The sequence below is a fragment of the Oryzias latipes genome, chromosome 4 (genome assembly GCF_053564925.1).
Source record: "Oryzias latipes strain Hd-rR chromosome 4, Olatipes_Hd-rR_3.1".
NCBI classification, from domain to species: domain Eukaryota; kingdom Metazoa; phylum Chordata; class Actinopteri; order Beloniformes; family Adrianichthyidae; genus Oryzias; species Oryzias latipes.
In genome coordinates, this window is record NC_136240.1 from 2,133,014 (window position 1) to 2,156,092 (window position 23,079).

Sequence of the window (23,079 nt, forward strand, 5' to 3'; positions counted from 1 at the left end):
AACAATGGTATTGGTCAAAAGTTATCTCCTGGTGCAGTGGTATCCAACGATCTGTAAGTGTGCATGCTGGAGACCCCCCCTGTGGGCCTGCAAGACCCAGGGACAAATGAGGGTTGAGTCAGATCATGCAGGGAAAATGGTCTTCAGGCCTTCTCCTTCTTCAAATAAACTGGGTTCTTCTAAACTCTTGGACATGGGTTGTGTCTCTCCTTTGACAAAAAGAACACGGGGAGACTTTCTAAAAGGGAAATCCCGTCTCAACAATACACAGAATGAAGCAAGCCTTTTTTTGCCCACTTTTATTTCCACAACCACCCCATCCTTCAATTTTTTGTTATACAGTATCTGCATGGGAGCAGGAAAATCGGAGACATTGTGTTGTTTAACATTATTAATCATTTTTTGAAATATGAATGATCTGAATGTACATATCGTAAAATAAGGAAATATGATATAAAACATGGTATTTGGTGCATTTATGTAGAAATACATGACAGAGTACAATCATCAGCACATCACTCACAGAGCAAACATTCACATCCAGCCTGCTTTAAACATGGACAGCCACAAACAAGAGGAGTTTAAAAGCTCAGCCTGGCAGTTCATCTGTTCATCTGCAGCATGGCTGGACCCAGACAGAAGGAAAGTGCAACAACTGATTTTTGGATTTTGTGTGAAGTCAGTGGGAAGAAGCAAGCTGCTGAAACAACAGGGAGAGGTTTATGCTCCCTCATTGATGCCCCAGACCGACTGTTTCAACAGTACTGGAATCTGCCGAAAGACGTCAGGATGCCGCTTGTCTTTCTGGAGACCTTCTTTGCTAAATTTACCTGGAACCGGGTTAAAAAAAAATCCAAAACCAGTTTCCAAACACTGATGTCACTGACACAGATTCGTCCAAAGCGATGCTTTCACTAAAGTAAACAAGGGTGCAGAAGCTTCATATGTGCTCAAATAAAATAATTGAGTATTATTCCAATAATTCTCTTTTATAAATCAACTCTGAAGTTATTTACATCACACTACTTATCTGTGCTAAATGTAACATTTTGTATGTGTTTCAGCTAAAAAGGAAGTACACATTTAACAATAAAGTAAAAAAATAAATTTGAGTTACTACATCTACTTAATAACAAAAGCATTATATTGTCATATGCATTATTATTCATGCATTACTTCTGATTGTTCCAGCATCAACTGCTTCTCTGGAATAAAGTACCGTAATTTCCGGACTACAAGCCGCTACTTTTTTCCTGCGCTTACAGCCCTGCGGCTTATTCAGGCTAATTTATGGATTTAATTAGCGGCCGCCATGTATGTACTTTCGAACTCAGTGAATAGTTTGAATTCTCTATCTAACACCAAGCACAAGTCATTTATATTCAACACACCTCTTAGCAGCCAAACAGCATGGACTTGACTTCAGGTCTTAGACACTTCAGTCATGGTTCAACAAAATGAAACACGCATGCCCAACGTGCACGTGATCGCCGCTACAATATGATGAAGCTTTCAAGTTAAAAGCAATCGTTAAAAGCAGCGTAAAAAAGTCCACCGTCACCAACGGGTTTGGAAAAGCCGGTTTGCTGCGTGACAGAGAGAACAGCGCATGGAGTGAATTTACATTCCATTTACGGTTTCTAAGGAAACCGTAAAAGCGGAATTTTGCTTTGAAAAACTCACAGCCTCCGTGTGAGCTGGAGACATCTTCTCCTGCTGATTGAGCTGCGGGGCCGATGGCAGTCTGAAGGCTCCCACACGTAACAACGCACCCGCCCCTCATACACAAAACGTACAGTATTAAGTCCGATTGCTTTGCACAGAAACGATTTGCTCCATCCACCGGCGCAACGGGGACGAAGTGCTCCTCCTTGAAGCCGCCCTGGCCAGAGCTGTCGGAGTAGATAGGAAGGGGAGACAAGGAGCGCGCGGGGCGGGAGCGGAGCGCAGAGGCTTCTGAATTCTGTCGCACGCGCCGCACTGAGGCGCGCGTATCGCGCTGAGGCGCGCTGCTGTATTTTACCGGTGTGTTTTTTAACCAGCCCTGTTACTCCCATAACGCTGCCGCGACACAAGCGGAAGGAGAGCTGTACCCGTTCACCCCTCCATGCACTGCTGCTACTTGCTAATTCTTAAACACGTACAACAGAATGGCGAGCCGGGCGTTGGCCCCGCCTTTAGCCCCTAAGACTCATGGGAAATGTGGAATCGCGGATGTAAATTTCCTCATCATAACTGAGGGATGTAATGTTGATTATATGGTTACTGTTTGTAATTTTATGTATGATACCTAGATTGTCAATAAGTAAAAAAAAAATGAAATAAAAACACCATAACTGAGGAACTTGTGAACAGAATAGAGGTCCATGCTGTTTGGCAGATGTCGATACACTCAAATACATGAGCCAGAGGCAAAACTGGCACCACCCACAATGTGCTAAAGAATTGCACTCACTCTGGGATGCTGGCCGTGATCTGTCAGGATGACAATATCGCCTAACACATGCACGGCTTCTACTCTGACGCGGCTTGTGTATGTTTAAAACTAATTAAACACGTGAAAATGGGTGGGTGCGGCTTGTAATCGGGTGCGCTTTGTAGTCCGGAATTTACGGTACTTGGATTCTTGTAAATCTGTGCTTAGTAATGGAATCTTGTAGTATAAATAGTGTATCCTTAGTGGTTAAACAAATGAATCATCATTTGACTGTATGGTTCCTTTTCGCTTATAGTGCTGTGAAAAGAATGCCCAAAGAAGTAAAGCTCTGAAAATTAAAGGTGGTGTTTCTTAAATCTCTTGTAGCTGGATAGGTCCGACAGAAATGCTCTGAGGTTTTCTTGGTCCTTTTTTCCAAGTCACATTTTTATCATTTGTCAGTCACCCCTCCAACCCTGAAGGGGGTGCTGTCCAGAGAAAAGAATACCTCACGTTGCCACAGACTCACCACAGACTGAAAAGTGGTTCTGTTCTGTCCTTGCAGTGGGTGGTCTGAGAGGAGGAGGAGCGCTCAACCGTCTTTGGTTGATTAACGAGTCTTAAAAGTCTTAAATCTTCCCTTGTTGCTCCCACTCAGACAGGACAGTTTTTAGAGAAAGCTGTCCTCCACCAGGTCACTACAGTCCAGACACGTCTCGTCCAGCAGTGTGATGTCCTCGAGCGTCTCTCCTTCACGTTTAGGATAGGTGGAGCTGCTCGACCCTGTCTCGATGGCGCTCTCCTCAGATGTCTGAGAGCTGAAAGAGGAACAACTCAACTATGTCAATACCCCATTTGACGGGAGGGTTATTTATTGTTGTACATCAACGTAAGTTATGAACTTGCCTATGTCTGTTCCTTTTTCCATATTCTTCATCAGAGAGGGGGTCCAGGTCAGGGAGTGGAATGATGTAGCCACTATCTGAGCTCAGGCGCTGCTCATCAAAGCCGCTCTCCCGCTCCTTCAGCTTGCCTTGGTTCTTGTAGGGAATGTCAACATAGTCGGTGTCGTTTTCCATGCACACCCGGGTGACAGCAGGATGGTCACTTTTCAGGAAGTCCCGGTTTACCCTCTCATAATGCTGGACAACACAGACAGACACTTTAGAAATGCATGCTGCTGCACTGTCCTGTCCACACAGGCAATTGCTAAAATAAGGGATATCTGTTTCTATCAAAGCAACAAAAAATGTGAAGAGACGAGTCGAGTGTGATGTGGAGTTCAACCAGGTCATTAAGGTTGGAGGCGTTGGAGGTGATAAACTCAGATTATGTCAGAACAGACCAAATGCAGCCCCTCTGACACCCAGCTGGAGCCTTTAGGCTTCAATCTCTTTTACGCTGAATCTTAATGGTCACAACGCACTCACAGAGGATGCGGGAGAGGTTTGAAATGAACAGCCTGCTGCTTTAATAGTGTATTTAAACTGCTTGTAACCTGTACTTTCCAGTGCAAAAGGTACATTTAAAAAGTCAATACAGCTCCATTCAGAAAGTTAAATAAAGGAAAGTAAAGGGCGGACCCGTCAATGATAAATGGAGGTGGATTTAAAAACCAGGTGTTAGGAAACTTTTTAGATCTGGGGGAAAGACAGGTCATAGGCAGACTTACCCTCCTATAGCTGGAGGGCAGCAGCAATGCTACACTTTCACTTAGACCCATGAAGGAGGGCCTCTTCTCTGGATCACTGTTCCAGCACTTCATCATCGTCTCATATCTGAAAAAGCACAAATAAGAAGAATATCCTATAAGAAACAGAACGTCCTATCACGCACCTTTTCATTTCTCCATGACTTATGTGGGTCAATAAACATCACAGCCCAAAACAGCCTGATGCATTCTTCATTTGAACACGTACATATCTTGCGGTGCGTGTTCAGGTTTGGACATCCTATATCCACTCTTGATCTTGTTGTAGAAGCTGGAGTCCACCACCATCCCAGGGTAAGGGGTCCCACCTTCACACAAACACATCTCTGATTAACAATGCACATAGCTATTTACTATAAAGTGTCTGTATTAGGGCTTTGGAATTTTGGTCAACTCAGTGGCTTTGTGTTGAGTGGAAGATCGTGAGGTCAAATCCACGAGGGAGTGATACTAAAAAGCCTAAAAATGGGACCCAGGTGATGGATCGAATGCGATGAATAAAGTTCACACACCCAGGTGTGTGACAACTAGTGGCACTTTAATTTTTTGGAGCAGCTGTGGTGCAGAGGCATAGTGATCATTTATGTGTCAAAGTGTCCTTGGGCAAGACACTGAGCCCCACATTGCTCCTTGTGGTTACAGGTTGGTGCCAGTGCAGGGCAGTGGTTTGTGAATGTGTGTGTAGGTGAATGTACCTGTGATTGGATATATATACATATCTATATATATCTATATATAGATATGTATACGCCATTTACCATTTTACCATTTTTCTTAACACTGTCATTTATGCTCAGTTAAACATCCAGCGTTGCGCTTTTTTAAAACTTGCAATAAGCAAATAAATCTGCGAATTGAACAAATGAAACATTTAGGAAATATATACATATGGCCATGTGTATGTTCGTCTTTCTGTGTTTGTGTTTTTAATTTATTGTGTTTATGAATTTTATGATAAGCATTTTGAGTTCAGTGCATGTTGACGGAAGGTGCTCTACAAATAAAGAGATTGATGTACAAATGCATTTACAGGTATTTGTATTTGGCTAGCCCTGTGACAGACCTACAACCTGTCTAGGGTGTAGCCTGCCTTCCCCCAACAGTAGCCGAGACAGGCTTCAGCAACTCCTTGACCAAGGGATACAGCAGATTAAGAAGATAGATGGATGGATGGATATATTTGGCTAAAACAAGTCATTTAGTCTCACTTAAGGATTACCTTTTAGTTAACTGTAACTTATCTCAAGTGTAAAATGTATATATGACTAAAATTACACAAGTATAGTTGGTAAAATGTGGTCGGCATCCTTAAAGAAATCTTGATAAGCTGTCTCTCCTTCACATTGTTGATTCATTTTACTAGGAAATGAAAATGAGCCGGGTTTATAAAGGAGGAGAACTTAAAGAGTCACAAGCACAAATTGGAACAATGTGTTCAAGCATGAAGGATGTAATGCATGGATGTGTTATTCACTTAGACAAAATAGAACGTAAACCTATTTTGTGTAGTAAAGCAGCAAGTGAACAGTGTCTGCTTCAGTGATTTGAGGCTCACCTAACGAAAAAATCTCCCAAAGGAGGATGCCGTAAGACCAAACATCACTGAGGGTGGTGTACAGGTTGTCAAAAATGCTTTCTGGTGCCATCCATTTCACAGGAAGAAAGGTCTGGAATGAAACAAGAGCAGGTGTTAGACCACCCTTTCAAAGCAGCATTTACATGCCAGTCTGATTTGGAGATGAGTGCTGAATAGAAACTTACACTCCCTTTGGAGACATAATTGCTGTCATGCATGATGTCCCGGGCCAGTCCAAAGTCACAGATCTTCACTATCTTGCCCTGAGAGAGGAGTACGTTCCTGGCTGCAAGGTCTCGGTGCACGCACTGAAGAAAGAAGCAACGTGGATTGAAAAGGATTGCAGCAGTTTGTGGTGTTTTGGGATTTTTGGATTTTATTTAATCCAAGTTCCCCTTTGTTACCATTTCACTTTGCTAAAGCATAGACTTTATGTAAAAATGTCAGTTGGCTGGATTTCCATGACTGCTGGATATTTAGAGATAATAACTATGAAGCTGAAGGAACAGTTCCAGGCTGCAGCTTGCTCCTGTATGGTAATTCCAGCTCTACAACTATATCTACAGGCCCTGGCTCCTCTCCTGAGTGGTCTCAACACCACACAGATCCAGAGAGGAATGTTACTCAAACCTACATTTTTGGAAGAGAGAAATTCCATTCCTTTGGCCACCTGGTAGGTAAAGCTCAGCAGGTCAGTGGTTGTTAGGCCTTCAGTGGTGTCATCTGACAGCAGGTTTTCCATCTCACATTCTGGTTTTGAATAAACACACACAATGAGGCGGTCGATAAGTATATGTACACCACGTAATGTAAATTTAGCACTTCTTTCTTTAGCCTGGTTTTAATGGCACAGAGAAACCAGACATTAATATGCTGGTGCTACAATTATCTTCTCCTTGTAATTACAGGCCAGTGCCAATCTTAAATTCCAACAGGGGCACACCTCTACATCCAACAATGACTTAAAAACAACACAGAGAAGTGGAGGTGAAGAAGCAGTCATACCACTTGAGCCTTTCTGCGAGGGAGGGTGATCGTAGTTTGACCTCTGGACGTCTGAGTACTTGGAGGCATTGTTCATCTCCAGCATTGGCACATACTGAGTGTTGTCAGCCTGCTTCATATCCATGTAGTCCCCTTTACTTTCAAAGGACAGGATCACATAGCTGTGAGCAAAGACAGGACGGGCAACGTTGTCAGTGATGATAGCCAAAGCAAAGACTGAGATGTTTGTCCTCTCCTGCCCTCCGGCTGAGGCTACAAGAAGGTGCATCTGTAGCAAACATGGCAGTCAGGATTAAATCACCCTAAGATCATTTAGAGGTGCCGTCACTGTGACTCATTCATCAACACAGATGTGTCTCAGTGAGGGGGAGGGGGTAGAAAGCTGTTTTTCTGTGGACATTTGGGTGAAAACAATTAACAGGTACATGCTTTATGATTCAATTAGTCTGAAAGCTTAGACCAATTAGGTCTTTGATCTGATTAGGGGATGATGCCAGATATTATCTTTGACCATGAGGGAAAATTAGGCTACCAATAAAGAGGAAAAAGGAGAATATGAGACAATTGTTTTTAGCAGCTTTAAAAAAATAGTGCATACATATTTAAAAGATAAAGCATCACATTTTCCTGATTAGAGGTGAGTGTTGTACCTCCTACTGCTCTCATCTGCAGGATTGATCCCAAATATATCCATCTCTTTTCTATTTTTTTCTGGGCTCAGGCTGAGGAAGTTCTCCCTGTTCTTGTGCAGGTAGTTGACCAGATCTCCGTAGAAGCAGTACTCCGTGATAATGTAAATAGGGCCTGGGAACAACATGGGCGGGAGATAAAGTTGTGCATCAGCGTCAGTCTACAAGCTAATCTTATCAGAGGCTCATGAAGACTAAAACGCGGTCAGGAGGGCATCTCCCCACTTTTCCATTAAAGTCCCGCACCCGCCACAAGCTGAAGGCACAATGTCATTCTTTAGGGCCTCCTAAAGCTGTAAATGTCTGCAATGACCATCTCTGGACGTGCATGTGTGTGTGCAAGTGTGTATTGGCAAAGTAGTATCTAAATTATAGGGTAGAGGCAACAACTGTTACAGTGTGCTGTTATTACACAACATGGGCTTGGCGTGGGTTTGTGTGTTTCAGTCACCTGACTTGGTGCATGCTCCCAGAAGGTTCACAATGTTGAGGTGGGGTCCGAGATGAGTCATGATCTTCAGTTCTGACATGAGGGCCTGTTTCTCGCTGGAGCGGGCTGTGGCTGGAAGAAGGTGCAGCAGCCATGACAGTCACCACTCTCAATCAAAGCACCAACATTTCTGTGCCAAGGCTTCATACTCATTCCGTAGCAGAAACTGCTCTTTTGTTTAGGTTGGGCTTGATCACTTCATAGATAATTTTATAAACCAGCTCCATTTTTAACCCCTTCATGCCTGAATTTATTTCCAGTTGAAAACATAAATTCACTCGTGTTTTTGCTTTAATGTAGATGCTATATTAAGGTAATTTAGAACCCGAAGTGGTTTGATGTTTCTGACATCAATATACCTCAAGGGGTTAAATATCTGTCTTAGGTAAACAGCTGACATTATGGGCTGTTGAACAAGCCAACAATGTTCTGTTTTTCTGATTAAGAAACTTGAATTGAATCAAACTATATTTGATTCCCTAAATTGTACATCAGGAGATGTCAATGAATCAGTTAACCCTGTTTGGCTACATTTTGGAATTAATAGTAAATGATGTTTATCTAAAATAAGAATAAAATCTACACGTATCAAGTGAAAATCTGCTAGTTTATGAGGACATCACTTCTATCAGCTTTGAATAAATCCATATTTTAACCTAAATGTGTGATGATTACAAGTTAAATCTAGCGGAGACAATTTCAATTATTTCAATAACTTAATGGTTTCACACATAAAATAATCTTCATTTAAGAATGTGTAATTATGGCCTATGGAAGAAAGAATTGCATGACTGTAAAAACAAATAACTTATTGAACTTGATCCTCCATACCTCTGAAAAATAACTATTCTCAACACCTGCTGGGAGTGTAGCAAATATAATTGACCTAATTGAAGAGCTGATTTATTTTCTTAAGATCTGACCAGATAAATCTGAGACAATATTTTATTGGAAAATACCATTTGGATTGAGGTACAGTAGGTAAAAAGGACCAAGTGCATCAGTGGACAACACACATGTGATGTCATCAAACACGGATCATCCATCATTCCAGTCCAATGTGTGACCATCCAGTGTCTAGAATGTTCTAAGAATGTTCCCTTTGGATTCTTTGGATGTGGAAAAACAACAGTGGTGAACTTTAGGAAACTAACATGTGAATGGATTTGACATTCATTCTAGTTTACTTGTTGGTTTGGACACAGATTTCATTTATACTTGATGATCTGGAAGAAATAAAAGGAATCTTGAAAACTTCACTGTTCAGTAGCAGGAATTTCTCTCTGAAAAGCTAACTTTTCTCCTAAGCTAATGAATCCTCCATCGAGCTCTGCTGCAACAGAGGTTTCTTCTGGGTTTGGAAGCTTTGGCTAAACATTTCCTGGATCCATTTTGGCTCAGTCAATCGGATCGAATCGGTTCGTTCAAAATGGACCAATATCAACTATGAATTGAATCAGCAACTAAAATGTATTGTTACCCCCACCAACAGCTGCTATTCACTGAACTGATCCCCCATCAGTGGATATAAACAAGTGTACGCGCCTCATAAATGCTTTGTGTTGTACACAACCTCTGTAAGTGTGCAGTATCTTAAAACTCACGTTTTAACATTTTTACAGCCACTTTCATGACTGGTTGAGAGCGACTGAGTCCATAGGCAGTTCCTTCAACCACCTTCCCAAATGCTCCAGAGCCCAGGACACGACCTGAGAAGAACAACAAGATATGAGGTCATTCACACATTCCAGCGAGACCCTTTCAACAGCCGAAAACCTTCTTGATCAAACCAAGTCCAAGTCATAAAAAGTCAAGTTGTCAAGTCTTCTTATCAGAGATTTACTTCAAAGACAAACTGAGAAGCCCAAGATTTTTGCAGGATGCTTGGGACTGAAAAACAAGTCAGCTCACCAAGCACAAGTCTGTCACGGGGAAACTCCCATCTAGAGTCGTAGGGAAGCTGCATGGGGTCCACATAGATGTATTCGTGGCCGTCTGGACTAACAGACTCTATGACCCTCCAGCGGATCTCATATCGTGGCTTCTGGAAGACACACATACAAATCCATGATTACACATGGGAGATTACATGTACCCATGGGTCTTAACAATGTAGACTTAGAAATACAGGACTCCAATGTTGCTAAAAACAACAACAAATCTTAATCGGAGTGTTGATCTGAATGTTTAACATGAAACTGAAAGGCTACAGAAATGGATGAACAGGTGAGAAGGAGAAGCAATGATGCATCATCACAGCAATACCTGTTTCCAGATGACAACCAAGACAATGAGTGAGATGATGACAATGACCAGGAGCACCAGTACGGCAGCAGCCACAGTCAGCTCAGGGTGGGGGCCTGTTTGGGACGAAAGCCAGTTGTCACATATGTCAGTAGGAGAAGACATTTATCTGCAGGATGCTTGCAGGAGAAACGTCCTCTGTGAGTCTGCCAGTCTCATCAGCAGGGTGTCTAGATAACAAGCTACAAAGATATGCTGTGAAGATAACATGTGAGTGGGGATGGGCAGGACGAGGCCAGCAACCACCAAGGAAGAGGGGCTGACGAGAGGGAGCAGAGAAAAAATGGCTGCTTCCTCTAAAACCTTTCCTCACAACTGCAAACGTGTACTGATCACATCTGGATCTCTAAAGATGGAGGACGTTGAGCGGAAACAAGTCAGAAATGTCAATACAGTGTTCACAGTTCAGCTGTTGTGGTATTTCTGTTTTGCAGATGTTTTTAGTGCAATTTTGCTAAATTGATTGGCTGTGGATTTTGTTGATCAATCTCCCCTGTGCCGTGTCTCCTGTACAAAATGTGTTCAAGTTGCCCTAGTGAGATCTTTGTTATCATTCTTTAAAAGCGGGCTTATTTTCTATAAAGGTTTGAACTTTGAGAGTTTAAACAAGACAGAAAAGTGTGAAAATGTTCACGTTTGTCTGAGAAAAGTGTTATCAAGAGGGAAGTGAGAAATTTTACAGCCTTGAAACATCTGTAATCCTACTTTGCAGATTTCACCTGTTGCAGGTGATTTTTTCAACATCATTCACAAGGGAACACTGTGTTTCACTAAAAGAAGGAATTGGACGTGTGAACACTCACCGCTAGACACCAGTTTGACCTCCCTGCTGACAGTGGCCATTTCATTCCTGGCTAGGCAGCGGACCGCCAGCGTGCTCTCCAGGTGACCAAACACGACCTGGCTCTCCAGGTTATTGCCTTCGAAGTGCGAATCAAACACGATGTCTGTGGAGTTGGTAGCGAGGGGCACCCAAAAAGATGAGTTGTTGCCACAGCTGGACCAAAGCAGAGGCAAACACATGACCAGATCAGTTTGATGTTTATTTTTTGACATCAGTTCAGAGGAAACATCCCACCAAACGTGACTGAGCTCACTGTTTGATGCTCTTGCAGATGAACCACTCCACCGCAGGTGTGGGCCGCCCTCTGGTTATGCACACCACAGACTGGCCTATGGCTGAGCCATGATGGATGTCCATCAGGTCCACGATGACAGCAGGCACTAAGTGAATAAAAAAAACTGATTGCAACTAAAGTTTGGGGTTAAAGAAGCTACAGCCAAGAAAATAAAATAAATTCATTCTTGTGGCAGTCTTTTTCCTGACCTTTGACCTCTAGGATTAAGCTGACATGTCGACTCTGGTTTCCGTTCTCCACTCGCATGGTGTAATTCCCACTGTCCTCCCCCTTAGCCCGGATCAGTGTGAGAACACTCATGTAACTGCAAACATTAACAACAGCATAAACTACAATTCAAACCCTACATCCTAATTAAAGGCTGGAATGACATGAGGGATGTTTCTCTGAGGAGCTGTGCTCTCTCCACTGCAGACTTACCTGGTCTCGCTGGTTTGCCGCAGGCTGGTGGAGATCTCTGCTGTCACATCACTGAGAAGAATCCCATCTTTGATCCAAGTGACACGGGCATTGGGAAAGGAGTGGACATTTGCCCTGAATTCCCGAACTTCATCCAGCTCTGCAGATTCGTGCTCCCCGAACTCCGGATCAATTGATACAAATTCACCAGCTGTTGAACATCAGGACATTGGTTTTTAGTAATACTTGATCACTTCTTGAAAAACAAAGACTCAAAGGCATAGGATCAAAAACCCGTAACACGTACCAAACACCTGAATTTCTTGTTCTTTTGTCTGAATTTCATTGTTAGCTATATCAACAATAGAACAGGAGTAGCTGCCACTGTCTTTGACTGAGGCCTGTGGGATTGTCAGGGTGTAGAGGATCTCCTGATCTTTCTTGTTCTCGCGCACTGTTTTGGTACCACGGTTAGCCTGCCATGCAAAGAAGAAAAGGAACAGCTCACAGCCAGAGCAAACGTTAGTGCTGACAGCTCTGTTTGTGCAGAATGGTTCTCACCGCTTTGCCCGGGTATTTCCAGTTGTCCTCCAGGATCTCGGGTCCTCGAGCCAGGCAGGTGACAGTGATTGTTTCTCCCACCAGTAGGGCGGTCCTTTTAGCTTTCAGTTCAACATGAAGCGCTGTTCCACCTGCGGTGCAATCAAGTTACCAGGGCTTGTGTCATTGCACAGATCCAGCTCAATAACAAATGGAAAGATCTTTATCAAAAACCCTAAAAAGTTCACCTGGCCAACCATGAACAATGTATTCTTCACTGTAGTACTCATGTCCATTTATGAGGGCCTTGCAGACATAGGTTCCAGCTAGGAACACCCCCAAAGCCCCCCTCTTACTGTCGTAAACACTCGGCACGGGCTCCTGGGTTTCCAAGTTTATCAACGTCACGTTAGCGCTTGGATCAGACACCCTGCACTGAATCTCCATTTCCTCGTGATCGGATAGGACATGGTTGCTAAAAGGCATCAATGATGGAACGAAAGGAACATCAGGATCTGTGTCAGGTAAAACAAGTGTTAGACCAGAAGCTGGAGTGACAAACTAAAACAATGCAAGCAGCTGTGGACAAACCTGGCACAAAGACATAGATGCTCTGGCTTTTGGAATCCTCCGTGTTGCTTCCACTGTAGAAGCACTTATAGGAGCCTGTGTGATATGCTTCAGCCCAATCCACCGTGATGGTGGTGACAAAAAGCCCGCTGTGGTCCTGCTGTACACGCACGGGAACATTATAGGGTGTGTCCCACTCTAGTTTGGCCTGTCCGCGACATGTCATGGTGAAAGGAGTGTGGAGGGGCACCAACAACTCCTCCTTATCTGGTAACAGCACAGGGGCCGTTGAAGGGGGGAACATCGCTCCACTAGAAGCTGAAATGAAGACATGTGATGAGCTGCCAGCTATGGGGTTGTGCCTGTATATCTATTGGTACAGTGCCTTCATGTTGGCCTAACCTTTCACTACGAGGATGAAAGAAAAGTGAGCCGTGTGGGAGCCGCTGAGGGCTGTGATGGTGTAATTTCCGCTGTCTTTCTCCAATGGTTGTTGAAGTGTCAGAACGCTCTGATACCTTTGAGAACAAAATTAGAACTTTGGAACGCAGTAGAAATTACAATTTTTTTCTCTGGGTGGTCACAGAGATGTTGACTGATCTAAAAATACTAACTCCACATGAAATATCCGTGTGAATCATTGTAGTTTGGTTTTTCTGACCTTGTTCAAAATGATGCAAACAGTTTTACTTCTACCCTACACCTTTTAAAGAAAGAACTACTATCAAACAAGAAAGTATGAAGCAGCAGTAATCAAACAAATGAGGAAGCATGCTCTTCTGCTCACCGATTGCCTTCAAAGTGACTAGTTTGGGTGAAGACGTAGTAGCTTTCTGGTATGAGGTTGTTGTCTTTCATCCATGTGATTTTGGGGGCTGGATATGCGGTGATGAGGATTGTAAACTGAGTCTCTTCTAAAAGGCTGATAAACTCTGTCTCAAAAATGCCACTGTGGTCCAGGACTATGAAGGAGCTTTCCTCTGAATGACAAACAAGTGGATGAAAGAATGAGCGCAGGATCATGGACGAGAGAAAAACTGAGGAACGGTGGAGCAAAAAGACACAGACTGATGATAAGGTGGAGGTGAAATGAAGGCTGACCCACATCTGTTGAAAAAATCCCATAAACCATGCTTAGTGATGTTTAAAGCAGAACTTAGGCTTCATGGTTGGAAAGCGGAAAATAATTTCAGCACACCCCTAAAAACACCTTGTGCACACATGCAGAACTCATTTACCTGTGTCAGTGTGCGTGTGTGTGCCACTGGTTTAAACACATATTCTCATTATTGCAGTAGTACTAGAAAGGCAGTACCTGGAAAATATTTAATCCGCAAACAAGCTAACCAAGAAAAATCTCCATGACAAATTTTTTGTCTGTTAGTTATTTCCTTTGGTGAGTGATGCGAAAAATCAATGTTTTTAAAAACAAGCATTTGGTTGAGCAGCCAGTAAAGAGTTAAGGAAGAGTTACCAAAGACGGTCACAGCCACATTGCTGCTTCGAACATATCCGCTTTCCAGGCACTCTACAGCGCACTCGTAGATGCCAGTGTCCTGAGGCCTGGTTTTTGGGATACTGATGGTGAAGCTGGCATGGTCAGAGAATTTTTCCCTTATGTGAGTGGCATTCACAGCCTGCAATAACAGAAAAAAGTGGACATTTAAAAAAATCAAAGTAGTACTTTCAACTTCTGCTTCTCCATTTAGGTATAAGGCTGAAGGCTAATGTGCAAAAAACACCGGCTCAGCCACAAGAGAGGAATCAGGATCACTGAGCTTTTTAAAGGTCTGTAATTGCAGCTGAGACCAAGATTGGGAGTCAGGACTCCAACCTCACTAGCTCTGGAAAAATCCTTAAAGGAATAAAAACCACCAACCTGCAGCACAGATTGAGAATAAAAACAAACGTAAATCGGGTCTGAAACTGCCCCAGATCTCTGACACAAATGCTTCAAAAGCTTGGTCATTTAGCTAGACAAATTCCGACCCGCTCACAGTCACTAGGTCCAAGATTTACCTTCCTCTCATCTGCTTTCCTTTGAACTTTCTCCCTCCCTGGGGCAATGTGTACTGAACTTTAACTTCCCTGCCAGACTCTCCCACATGGGGTTAACTGCCACAGTGGGTTGTTTGGTTCATGCCTCACACCATGTGAAGCGTCTGCCTTCAATACACATACTTTGCAACCATTAAGGGCTGCCCTTAAGTCTATATTCCACTTAGAAAAAAAACATGACTTTTCTATTTAAGGCTCTGTACTGCTGGTTAGGAAATGAGCAAACTTGAAGGTAAAATAAACCTGTACAAGCAAGACAGATGAAGCTGTAAAAACACAGAAGGAAATAGAAATACTGCGCCTTGCCTGTGTCCTTGGATAGACCCACTCCTGCTTGTAGTTGGAGCCAGGCAGGGCCATGCATGTGATATTGAGAGGCTGGCCAGCTCTCACTGTCCTCTCAGTGGCTGTAACTTCCAGTGTGAAGTTTCTGCAACTGTCTGCAAATAAGAGCAGACATAAGCACTACCATCTCACAGGCAAAAAACATGTTTCCTCATTTCTGATATAGGTCACCGTCACTCACAGACACCGGCAGAAATAAACTTTTGTGTGAGGTAATCACCTCCACATACACATGCAACATGAAGCTCCCACAAAACCCAAAAAAGGAGTGCGTTGAAATTGTTTCTTTGGTGTTTTTAAATGAACTATGCAACAAGAATATCTGCTCACCTTCATGGGTCACGATGTAAATGTCACTCTTTACAGTGTGGCCATTGACAGAACTTTCACACTGGTACTGCCCAGGAACATCAATCCCAAAAAAGCCTATCTTTGCATCGTAGGGAGAGGAAATCGGCTCTCCACTGGGCACCCTCCTCAGGATGACGTGAGCGTTCGAGTGAGATACACGGCACGGGATTTCCACCATGTGTTGGGAGAGGATGAGATGAATGTTTTCTGGAGACTCGGGGACAAACAGGTTGCTGGGATCTGCAAGAAACACACAATACTCTTTTCATGGCTTTCTTGTTAAGGAATGTGTTCACTTCTGTGTTTTGTCCTTGCAAATATAAAATGAAACAGACCTGTAACAAAGACATAAATGTCAACTTCACTATCTTGCTGCTCTTCATAATTGCACACATAAAAGCCTGTGTTCCCCACAGTGACTCTGGAAATGAGCAGAGTGGCTGAGTTGTTCCCTGTAATGACTATGGAGTTTTCTGGCAGGGGCTTGACCCAGGAGACTTTTTTACTCTCCCCAAAGCAGGTCAAGTTGAGGAAAGAGTGAGGTTGTAGAAAAAGTTCCTTTAGGTTTGGGGTGATGGTTGGTCTTGCAACTGCAGAGGTGCCTGAGGGACAGATTTGCAACCATTACAGAGATTCATGGGGGGAAAAAGTTGTAAAATTCATTGCAGTCTCAAATACCTACTTACCTAGAACCAGCAGCACCAGGAATTTCTTAAACACAGCAAATGTTCTCACCCCACCCATGGTTATGGATGCTCAGGCCTGTGAAGACAGAACAGAGAGAAAACAACACACCATTTAGAATGTTTTTGCAAATTCTCCATTAGTTGCCAGTTTGATTAAGGTTTTGTTCCTTCAACAAAAGGGGGCGTGTATGTGTGTGTGTGTGGGGGGGGGGGGGGGGGGTCAGAATGTCGATGCTCCCCACGTTATGCTTTACCGTAGTCAAAAAGTTTAAGGAGTCTTTCGAGGTGAGATCAACCAAGTCTAAAATAATCTAGTGATTTGAGGATGGTGCAGAGCACAAATGCTCCGGTAGAGGGCGACACAGTCCATCATTTGAGGATAGACCGCCTTCAGTGCGAATTGATGGAGAAAAACACAGAACTGTGGACACTGTGGTTCTGTCTGACTTTAAACCGCAGCTCTCTGTGTCTAATCCGTACTTTGAATCACTTCTGTGACTTTTTGTTTTGGGACATTGTTCTGGGAGTCTTTCATCAGTGTCCTCTAACTTCTTCTTGTAGTTGCTGCGGTTCTCCTCCGACTGAGGCTCGGCACAAAAAGCTCGAACAGTCCATTAAGAGTCTGGGTTTGTTGACTCTATAATTAGCGCACCCTCTGCACACAAAGTATATATGCGTGGGAATCAGTTGACGAAATGCACATTAGGTTTGCGCTTTTTGTCCTTAGCGGAGATCTCGTGAGCGTCAACAGACTGCAGAGGCGCTCCAGCTCCGCGCGTGCCCTGCGCGTCTGTCATGCTGAGCTCCCTGCTCTCCGAGCAAGCGGCAAATGCACAGAATCAGAATGAGGCAGCCTGTGCTGAGCTGGGGGCCATCTGTGCAGCAGCTGACAGAAGATGATCTGCTTCAGCTTCAGTGGGGGCTGCGAGAAAGGTGCATCGCTGAAGATGCAGAGATCTGTTTTCCTTAGCTGCTGAAGTCCTTGGTGTCGCAGTGGGGTTTGGGAGGTGGAGAATGTAGTAACCCCCCACTGATCCACCACCAAAAAAACCCCAGCTCCTCTTTTTCCGTTTTGTTGTAGTTTCATTTCTCTTTTGGATGTCCATCAAGTTTCACTCCAAAGATTTTCCGCTTGAATTCCCAACAAAATTCCACCAGAGGAGAAGATAGTGCGCTGCGTAAGCACTCCAATGTGTTCCCAATTAAACACAAGCAGCACCCCGCAGCAGAGCCTTCTGTCTTGGAGGTGAAACATCCAGCTGTGAGGCGAGAACTGAGCGCCTTTATCCAACAGCGTGAGCCACGTCTCCCGCTCAGCCAAATGGGGGACCGGAGAGAGGACTTCAGACAACCGGCGAAAACCTTTACGAATCATCGCTTAATGAAGTTATGACAACTTACAAGGTCTGGAGGCTCCACAGATTCACCAATAAAGTTTGATAAACTTTTTGTAGGTTTACAGAAAAAGGATACTGCGGTAATTAGATAAGATTGTAGCAAAACTAAAAAAAAACCACCAACAACAACGAAACAAACAAAAACCTACTACAATAGATTAAAATGATTTTTAAATAAGTTATGAAACTACTTCAATAGAGCTCTCAGTTACCTTTTACTAATCCCCTCTCTATTGCTTTAGTGCGATGATATCCAGAATGAATAGGCGAGTAAAAAGGCGCAAAAAAAGGCTCCTTTGCAGCGGCGTTAATCCTTGGAGATCATGCGCTGTCGAGCGTCTGTCTGCGCGACCCTCCGCCCGCATCAGCGACCGCCTTCACAACTGCGCTGCAGCCACGGCGACCTGTAACTGATTCAACGTTACAGTCCTCCCCCTCCAGCCCCTGCAGAAAAAGCAAAGCATCTTGCTTAAAGTAAATAACGCTCAGGAAATACACCCCCCCCCCTTCTGGTGAAGCGCTGAACCCAGTTTCAAAGTGAGAATAAGAGTCTTGATCATGAAATGTTTACTCAGATTTCACTGATTTCTTGATTTAAAAACTTTTAAAAGCCTTTATTTGGGTTAAGTCCAACGTGGCTGTTGTTTAAAAAATCTATGATCCTTTATTGCGCATGCAAAAGATGAGATTTGTTTCTCGAAACGCACGGGTACAGCAATTATAGCTTTTATTTTTCATGTAGAATCAGATTTTTTAAGTGAACGGATCCAGTGTGTGGAGCTGGAATCAGGCACTGCAGCCCAGAGGAGCAGGGGGCGCTCCAACACCATCATATTTACGCGCAGTCCTGGAGCGCGGCACACATCCACCACACATCTGACAACAGAAAAGAGACTTCAAACATCAGGGTCGTTCAAACATCGTTTTCATCACCAGAAAACAAAATTGGTTGCATGCCAGATAACCAAGTCTATGAGCAGAACCGCTTAAGTTGGTGCGAGTCTCCAAACTCTTGGGCGGGAACAATGGATCCCATTGACCAACTGGGTACAGGACAGAAATACCAGAAAAACCTAAAGGTAGAGGCAAGGGCCCGGGGCCCACTCCCCACCCCCTCCTCCGCTCCGCGTATGCAGCCTCTTGGTGGAATCACTTCCACATGTTAGAAGAACTGTGTCCTTGTTCTCCAAACAAAGAACTTCAGCCTCAGAAGAGCAAATTTACCTCAAACTGGGCTGAAGCTCCACCTTCTGATGGGTTTTCTGAGAAAAAACTAAATACAGCCATGCAGGTAAAACCTTTACAAATAATTGTGTTTTTACTGATAAAGGGGAATGTCAACTTTCACTGAAAACAAGAATTTACTTCTCTGTAACCCAGGATAATAAAATAATGACATCATATATTTTGTTTTATTGTTTCTGGACCGGAAGAGTTTCTTGTTTAATCCCATTTGTCCTTCCTGTGACTGACCACCAGGGGCTTTGAGGAGGAATGTCAAAAGGTATTTCTGACACAGTATATATGTATTTAAAAAAAACAATCATGTAACCTACTTCACATTTTTTTGTATGGGGTTTCAAAAACTAGCTCAACCATTGTGATGAGCCACGATAGTATCAAAAACCTTTTTAGTCCCAAATGATTTAATTCATAATGTATATTTAAATTTTAATCTATCTATCTATCTATCTATCTATCTATCTATCTATCTATCTATCTATCTATCTATCTATCTATCTATCTATCTATCTATCTATCTATCTATCTATCTATCTATCTATCTATCTATCTATCTATCTATCTATCTATCTGTCTGTCTGTCTGTCTGTCTGTCTGTCTGTCTGTCTGTCTGTCTGTCTGTCTGTCTGTCTGTCTGTCTGTCTGTCTGTCTCTTTATCTACAATCTTAACTTGTTAACGTTGTTGCTATCTATTGGAATATTTTCTTATAAAATTATTAGGGCACTCTTTTATTAAATTGAAAAATATCTGTGGACATGCTCTATTTTTTTTGTCAAAGATCTTTCTAGCAAAGCTCGGGGGGGGGGGGGTGCTCTCAACAAGCTTTGATTGTCTTACATTTTTATGCAGAATACTATGCATGTTTCTACACCGATCTCTGCCTCTGAAGTCCGAGTCTTCAGGAAGGTGAAGTCTTCATGAAAGATGCTTGTCCCTGCAAACTAAACATGAACTGCATCCGTGTTCCTGGTTGCTCCTCCAAGTTTTCGCGCGCGCTTCTCCAGGGCGCATCCTGGATTTAGATTAGAGGTGGATGCCGAGCGCACGACACCCCGATTCACTAATGGACTAAACGTCACTGAAAACCTTTCCCCTCCTCCTCCTTCTCATCCTCCTCCTTTTGGGTACTTCAGCTTCGTTCGAGCCTCTATTTAACCGCATGAGACAGCAGCTGCGGCCGGCTGAAAGGCGCGCCTATTAATTGTCTTTTGTCATGCGTAATTGGTGCGTTTTCAAGGCGTCCTAACGTTCTCTGAGTGCTGGGATTTTTCTCTTCTGTCTGCGTCATGTGGTTTAAAACTCCCTTCCTGATTTCTAGAAGTTCCAACCCCTGTCCAGGTTGGAGAAGGTTATGAACTTGGACAAATGACCCACTGTTGGTCCATTTTCGTGGCCACAGAGTCACGTTCTGTGGGGTTGAAAGGAGTGAGTCCTGAAAATAACAGTGGTTTTCACCATTGTTAATCCTCCTAAACGCTGCATTATCCTTTACACCTGCAAGGGAGCTTTAATTCGATTAATGGGAACTTCAATATATATTTATTAGGTGGCTTTCCCTCAGTAATATATGATCACCAGCGGGATGTGAAAGGAGACCATTTATTTCTGCTCTGAAAGAACCTGCGTGGGGCCAGAGCTTCACCTGCTTCCCCTCTCAATTAGGAATGTATCCCAAACTCTGACAGAGTTAAATTAGGCGTCAGCTAATTTCCAGTGGCCCCTCCCACGTAATCCCTTTCCATTTGAGCATGCCCCCCTTTAATTCACCATAAACTGAAAGGTTCAAATAGCGCCTAATGAAACAGTGACTAAATTGTTCTCTGTAGCTCGGAGGAACCCCGTAGCTGTCCCTCAAAGCTCTATGAGCACGCAGCAGTCGGGGGTCCCGGGCTAAATGCGAGTCCCAAGGCAGGACAATCTAACCTGTCAAAGCCTTTGCCCACTTCTATATATCCTTGTTCGGCGGTTTCAACCAAAAGAAGCATAATCAGCCAACGTGGGACCGAATATGCAATTAAACTCGTTTTGGACGAGTAAAATCTTTTGAAAAGTAAACATTAACGATTGGCTGCTCCCCGAGGGCGTCATCGGGTACCCTTTTGTGGTCGGATCTATGGGGAAATGCAGCTACACTTCCATAAGCTTTTCCTTCCCATGAAACAAACTCAGTTCTGCATAATGTGGAAACACGGAACCAACAAGACAAGATGAAGACTTCAGACACTGAGCAGAAGCGCGCGTAAAGTTTAATGCCTTCCTCATCTGTGAAAGAAATGCAGTCAAATAAAAAAATGCAATATTGTTGAATCATTTCCATTAAATGTCATTATTATGTATAGATTTCACACATTTTGCATCCAGGACAACATTTTGTATTTTTAAGAAAATCAATATATTGAAATAATTTTGGACACAACTGTGAAGGAACATCTATTTACTTTTAAATCCCTGCATTTATCTGACTTATTTTTATTCATTTATGTTTGATCTCAGAAACTCAACACACGACACGGACGGACACATTCTTACTCCAGCTCGTCATGTTTATTGCAATAAATACAGGTATGTATGTACAAATTCATGCGTGCACGCTCTAAGTTACGCCTGCACTTTTCGTCTTTTCCTTTTTACAACACATGCTTCACTCGTTGTTGAATTATCAGGCAACATCTATTGAAGTGAGGGTCAGTTGGAGTGCAGGTGAGAACCACGATACGAAGCACGCATGCGCTCAGTCTTCAACACAGTATTTAAATGTCAAAAACTGCTATTCAGTCATAGTGAGAATGGAAGTGAAGGTTTTCTCTCAGCACCCTTAGTTTATCGACTTCATGCAGGACGTTTTTGGTTCAGAGGTCGATGCCATGATTGCAGCATGCAGGGCAGAGTTAAGTGCCACCATGGGACTCCAGCAGTCCACTGAGTCTCAGAGAGGGGACACCTCCTTGTCCTCCGAAGCAGAGGCCGGAGATAAAGATTTCTCATCCTCCGACTGTGAATAGTCTGTAAGAGCCACTGCGCATTTGCAACTTGAGTGCGCGCTCCTCTGGGTGGCTTTGCCCTCCTTCTTGTGCTTCACTCTGCGATTTTGAAACCAGATTTTCACCTGCTTTTCTGACAGATTCAAATACGTGGCGATTTCGATTCTTCTCAGTCTGGAAAGGTACATGTTCGTTGAAAACTCCCTTTCAAGCTCCAGGAGTTGCGTGCTCGTGAAAGCCGTGCGCATCCTTTTGCCATTCTGAGCGTGGCTATTTTCAGAGGAACCTAAAGAAAAAGACGTGTCAGAACTTTGACAACATGGTATCAGGGATAGAAAAACTAAAACATTGGACGTAAATCACCGTGCGTAAAAGCGCCAACATGTTTCCGAATCAACAGGGCTAACCTGTGCAGAGCCGGAGCAGCAGAGACAGCAGCAAACAGGTGCTTACCCATGGAAAGATAGTGGTATCTCCTGGGATCTCTGACGCTGAAGGTGGGCGTGCAGACAGGTGCATGTCCAGGATGCGCGAGCGCAGGAGGCTGCTGCTGTGCCAGCCTCTGACAGTACTGTGCCTCTGCGCCTGGGAACTGACTCTTCAGCATGGGAATTCCACTGCAGGGAGCGTGGATGTGGGATGTGACGCACAGCGGGCAAACGCAGAAAGTCCCGGTTTTTCGGGACGGGCACACCGGCGCGGTGACAGACATTACGCTCGGGGAGTGCATGCTGATGGGAATGAGGAAGTCTTGTCCTGGATGATCCGCTGGTCCAGGTCGCACCGTATCCTTGATTATTAAGGAGTCGACATAGAAAGACCTGGACATGACTGCGCTGCGATGGCTTCAGGCTCCCTGGTGATGACGAGGATGATGATGATGACGATGGCTGTTTCTCATCTAACCCCTCGGGATGTCCAAAGGTGCTTATGTTTGATGCTCCAACAAAAGGAACTTAGAAGAGGGTTGGCCCTGCAGCGTCACCCACGTGCGCACCCGGCTCCAAGGGTGCGTAAAGTGTACTGTCAGTGACCCAAACCACGTGACACTCCTCTGGGCCTCTAGTCGCAATGGTGATAGTGTTGTGGAATTAAACCACTTGTCTTGATTTTTTAACCGATGTCAGAACGACCTAAAATATTGGCTCCAATTTTTATTTTCTCTTAATTTTAATTGT

The 23,079-nt window shown here is 43.7% G+C and overlaps 2 protein-coding genes across 2 annotated transcripts; both read right to left on the reverse strand.

Moving 5' to 3' along the window:
* Nucleotides 1-373: 373 nt before the first annotated feature.
* Nucleotides 374-18,810, reverse strand: pdgfra (platelet-derived growth factor receptor, alpha polypeptide). The gene is made up of 29 exons (XM_004084773.5): nt 17,889-18,810; nt 16,280-16,355; nt 15,929-16,195; nt 15,573-15,833; nt 15,204-15,337; nt 14,314-14,476; nt 13,627-13,819; nt 13,242-13,357; nt 12,861-13,157; nt 12,518-12,784; nt 12,291-12,421; nt 12,037-12,205; nt 11,751-11,940; nt 11,519-11,634; nt 11,289-11,415; nt 10,995-11,188; nt 10,153-10,247; nt 9,799-9,931; nt 9,492-9,596; nt 7,849-7,959; nt 7,359-7,512; nt 6,709-6,869; nt 6,338-6,453; nt 5,889-6,011; nt 5,683-5,794; nt 4,336-4,435; nt 4,089-4,194; nt 3,323-3,558; nt 374-3,234 (listed from the first exon to the last, which is right to left on the reverse strand). The coding sequence occupies exons 2-29, from the start codon at nt 16,335-16,337 to the stop codon at nt 3,087-3,089; spliced, it is 4,383 nt and encodes a 1,460-aa protein (XP_004084821.1). The 5' UTR covers nt 16,338-16,355; nt 17,889-18,810; the 3' UTR covers nt 374-3,086.
* A 2,638-nt stretch (nt 18,811-21,448) lies between these two features.
* Nucleotides 21,449-22,792, reverse strand: gsx2 (GS homeobox 2). The gene is given in 2 exon segments (NM_001122909.1): nt 21,449-22,187; nt 22,355-22,792. Coding segments are annotated over 2 exon segments (717 nt in total). The 5' UTR covers nt 22,731-22,792; the 3' UTR covers nt 21,449-21,846.
* Nucleotides 22,793-23,079: the final 287 nt, after the last annotated feature.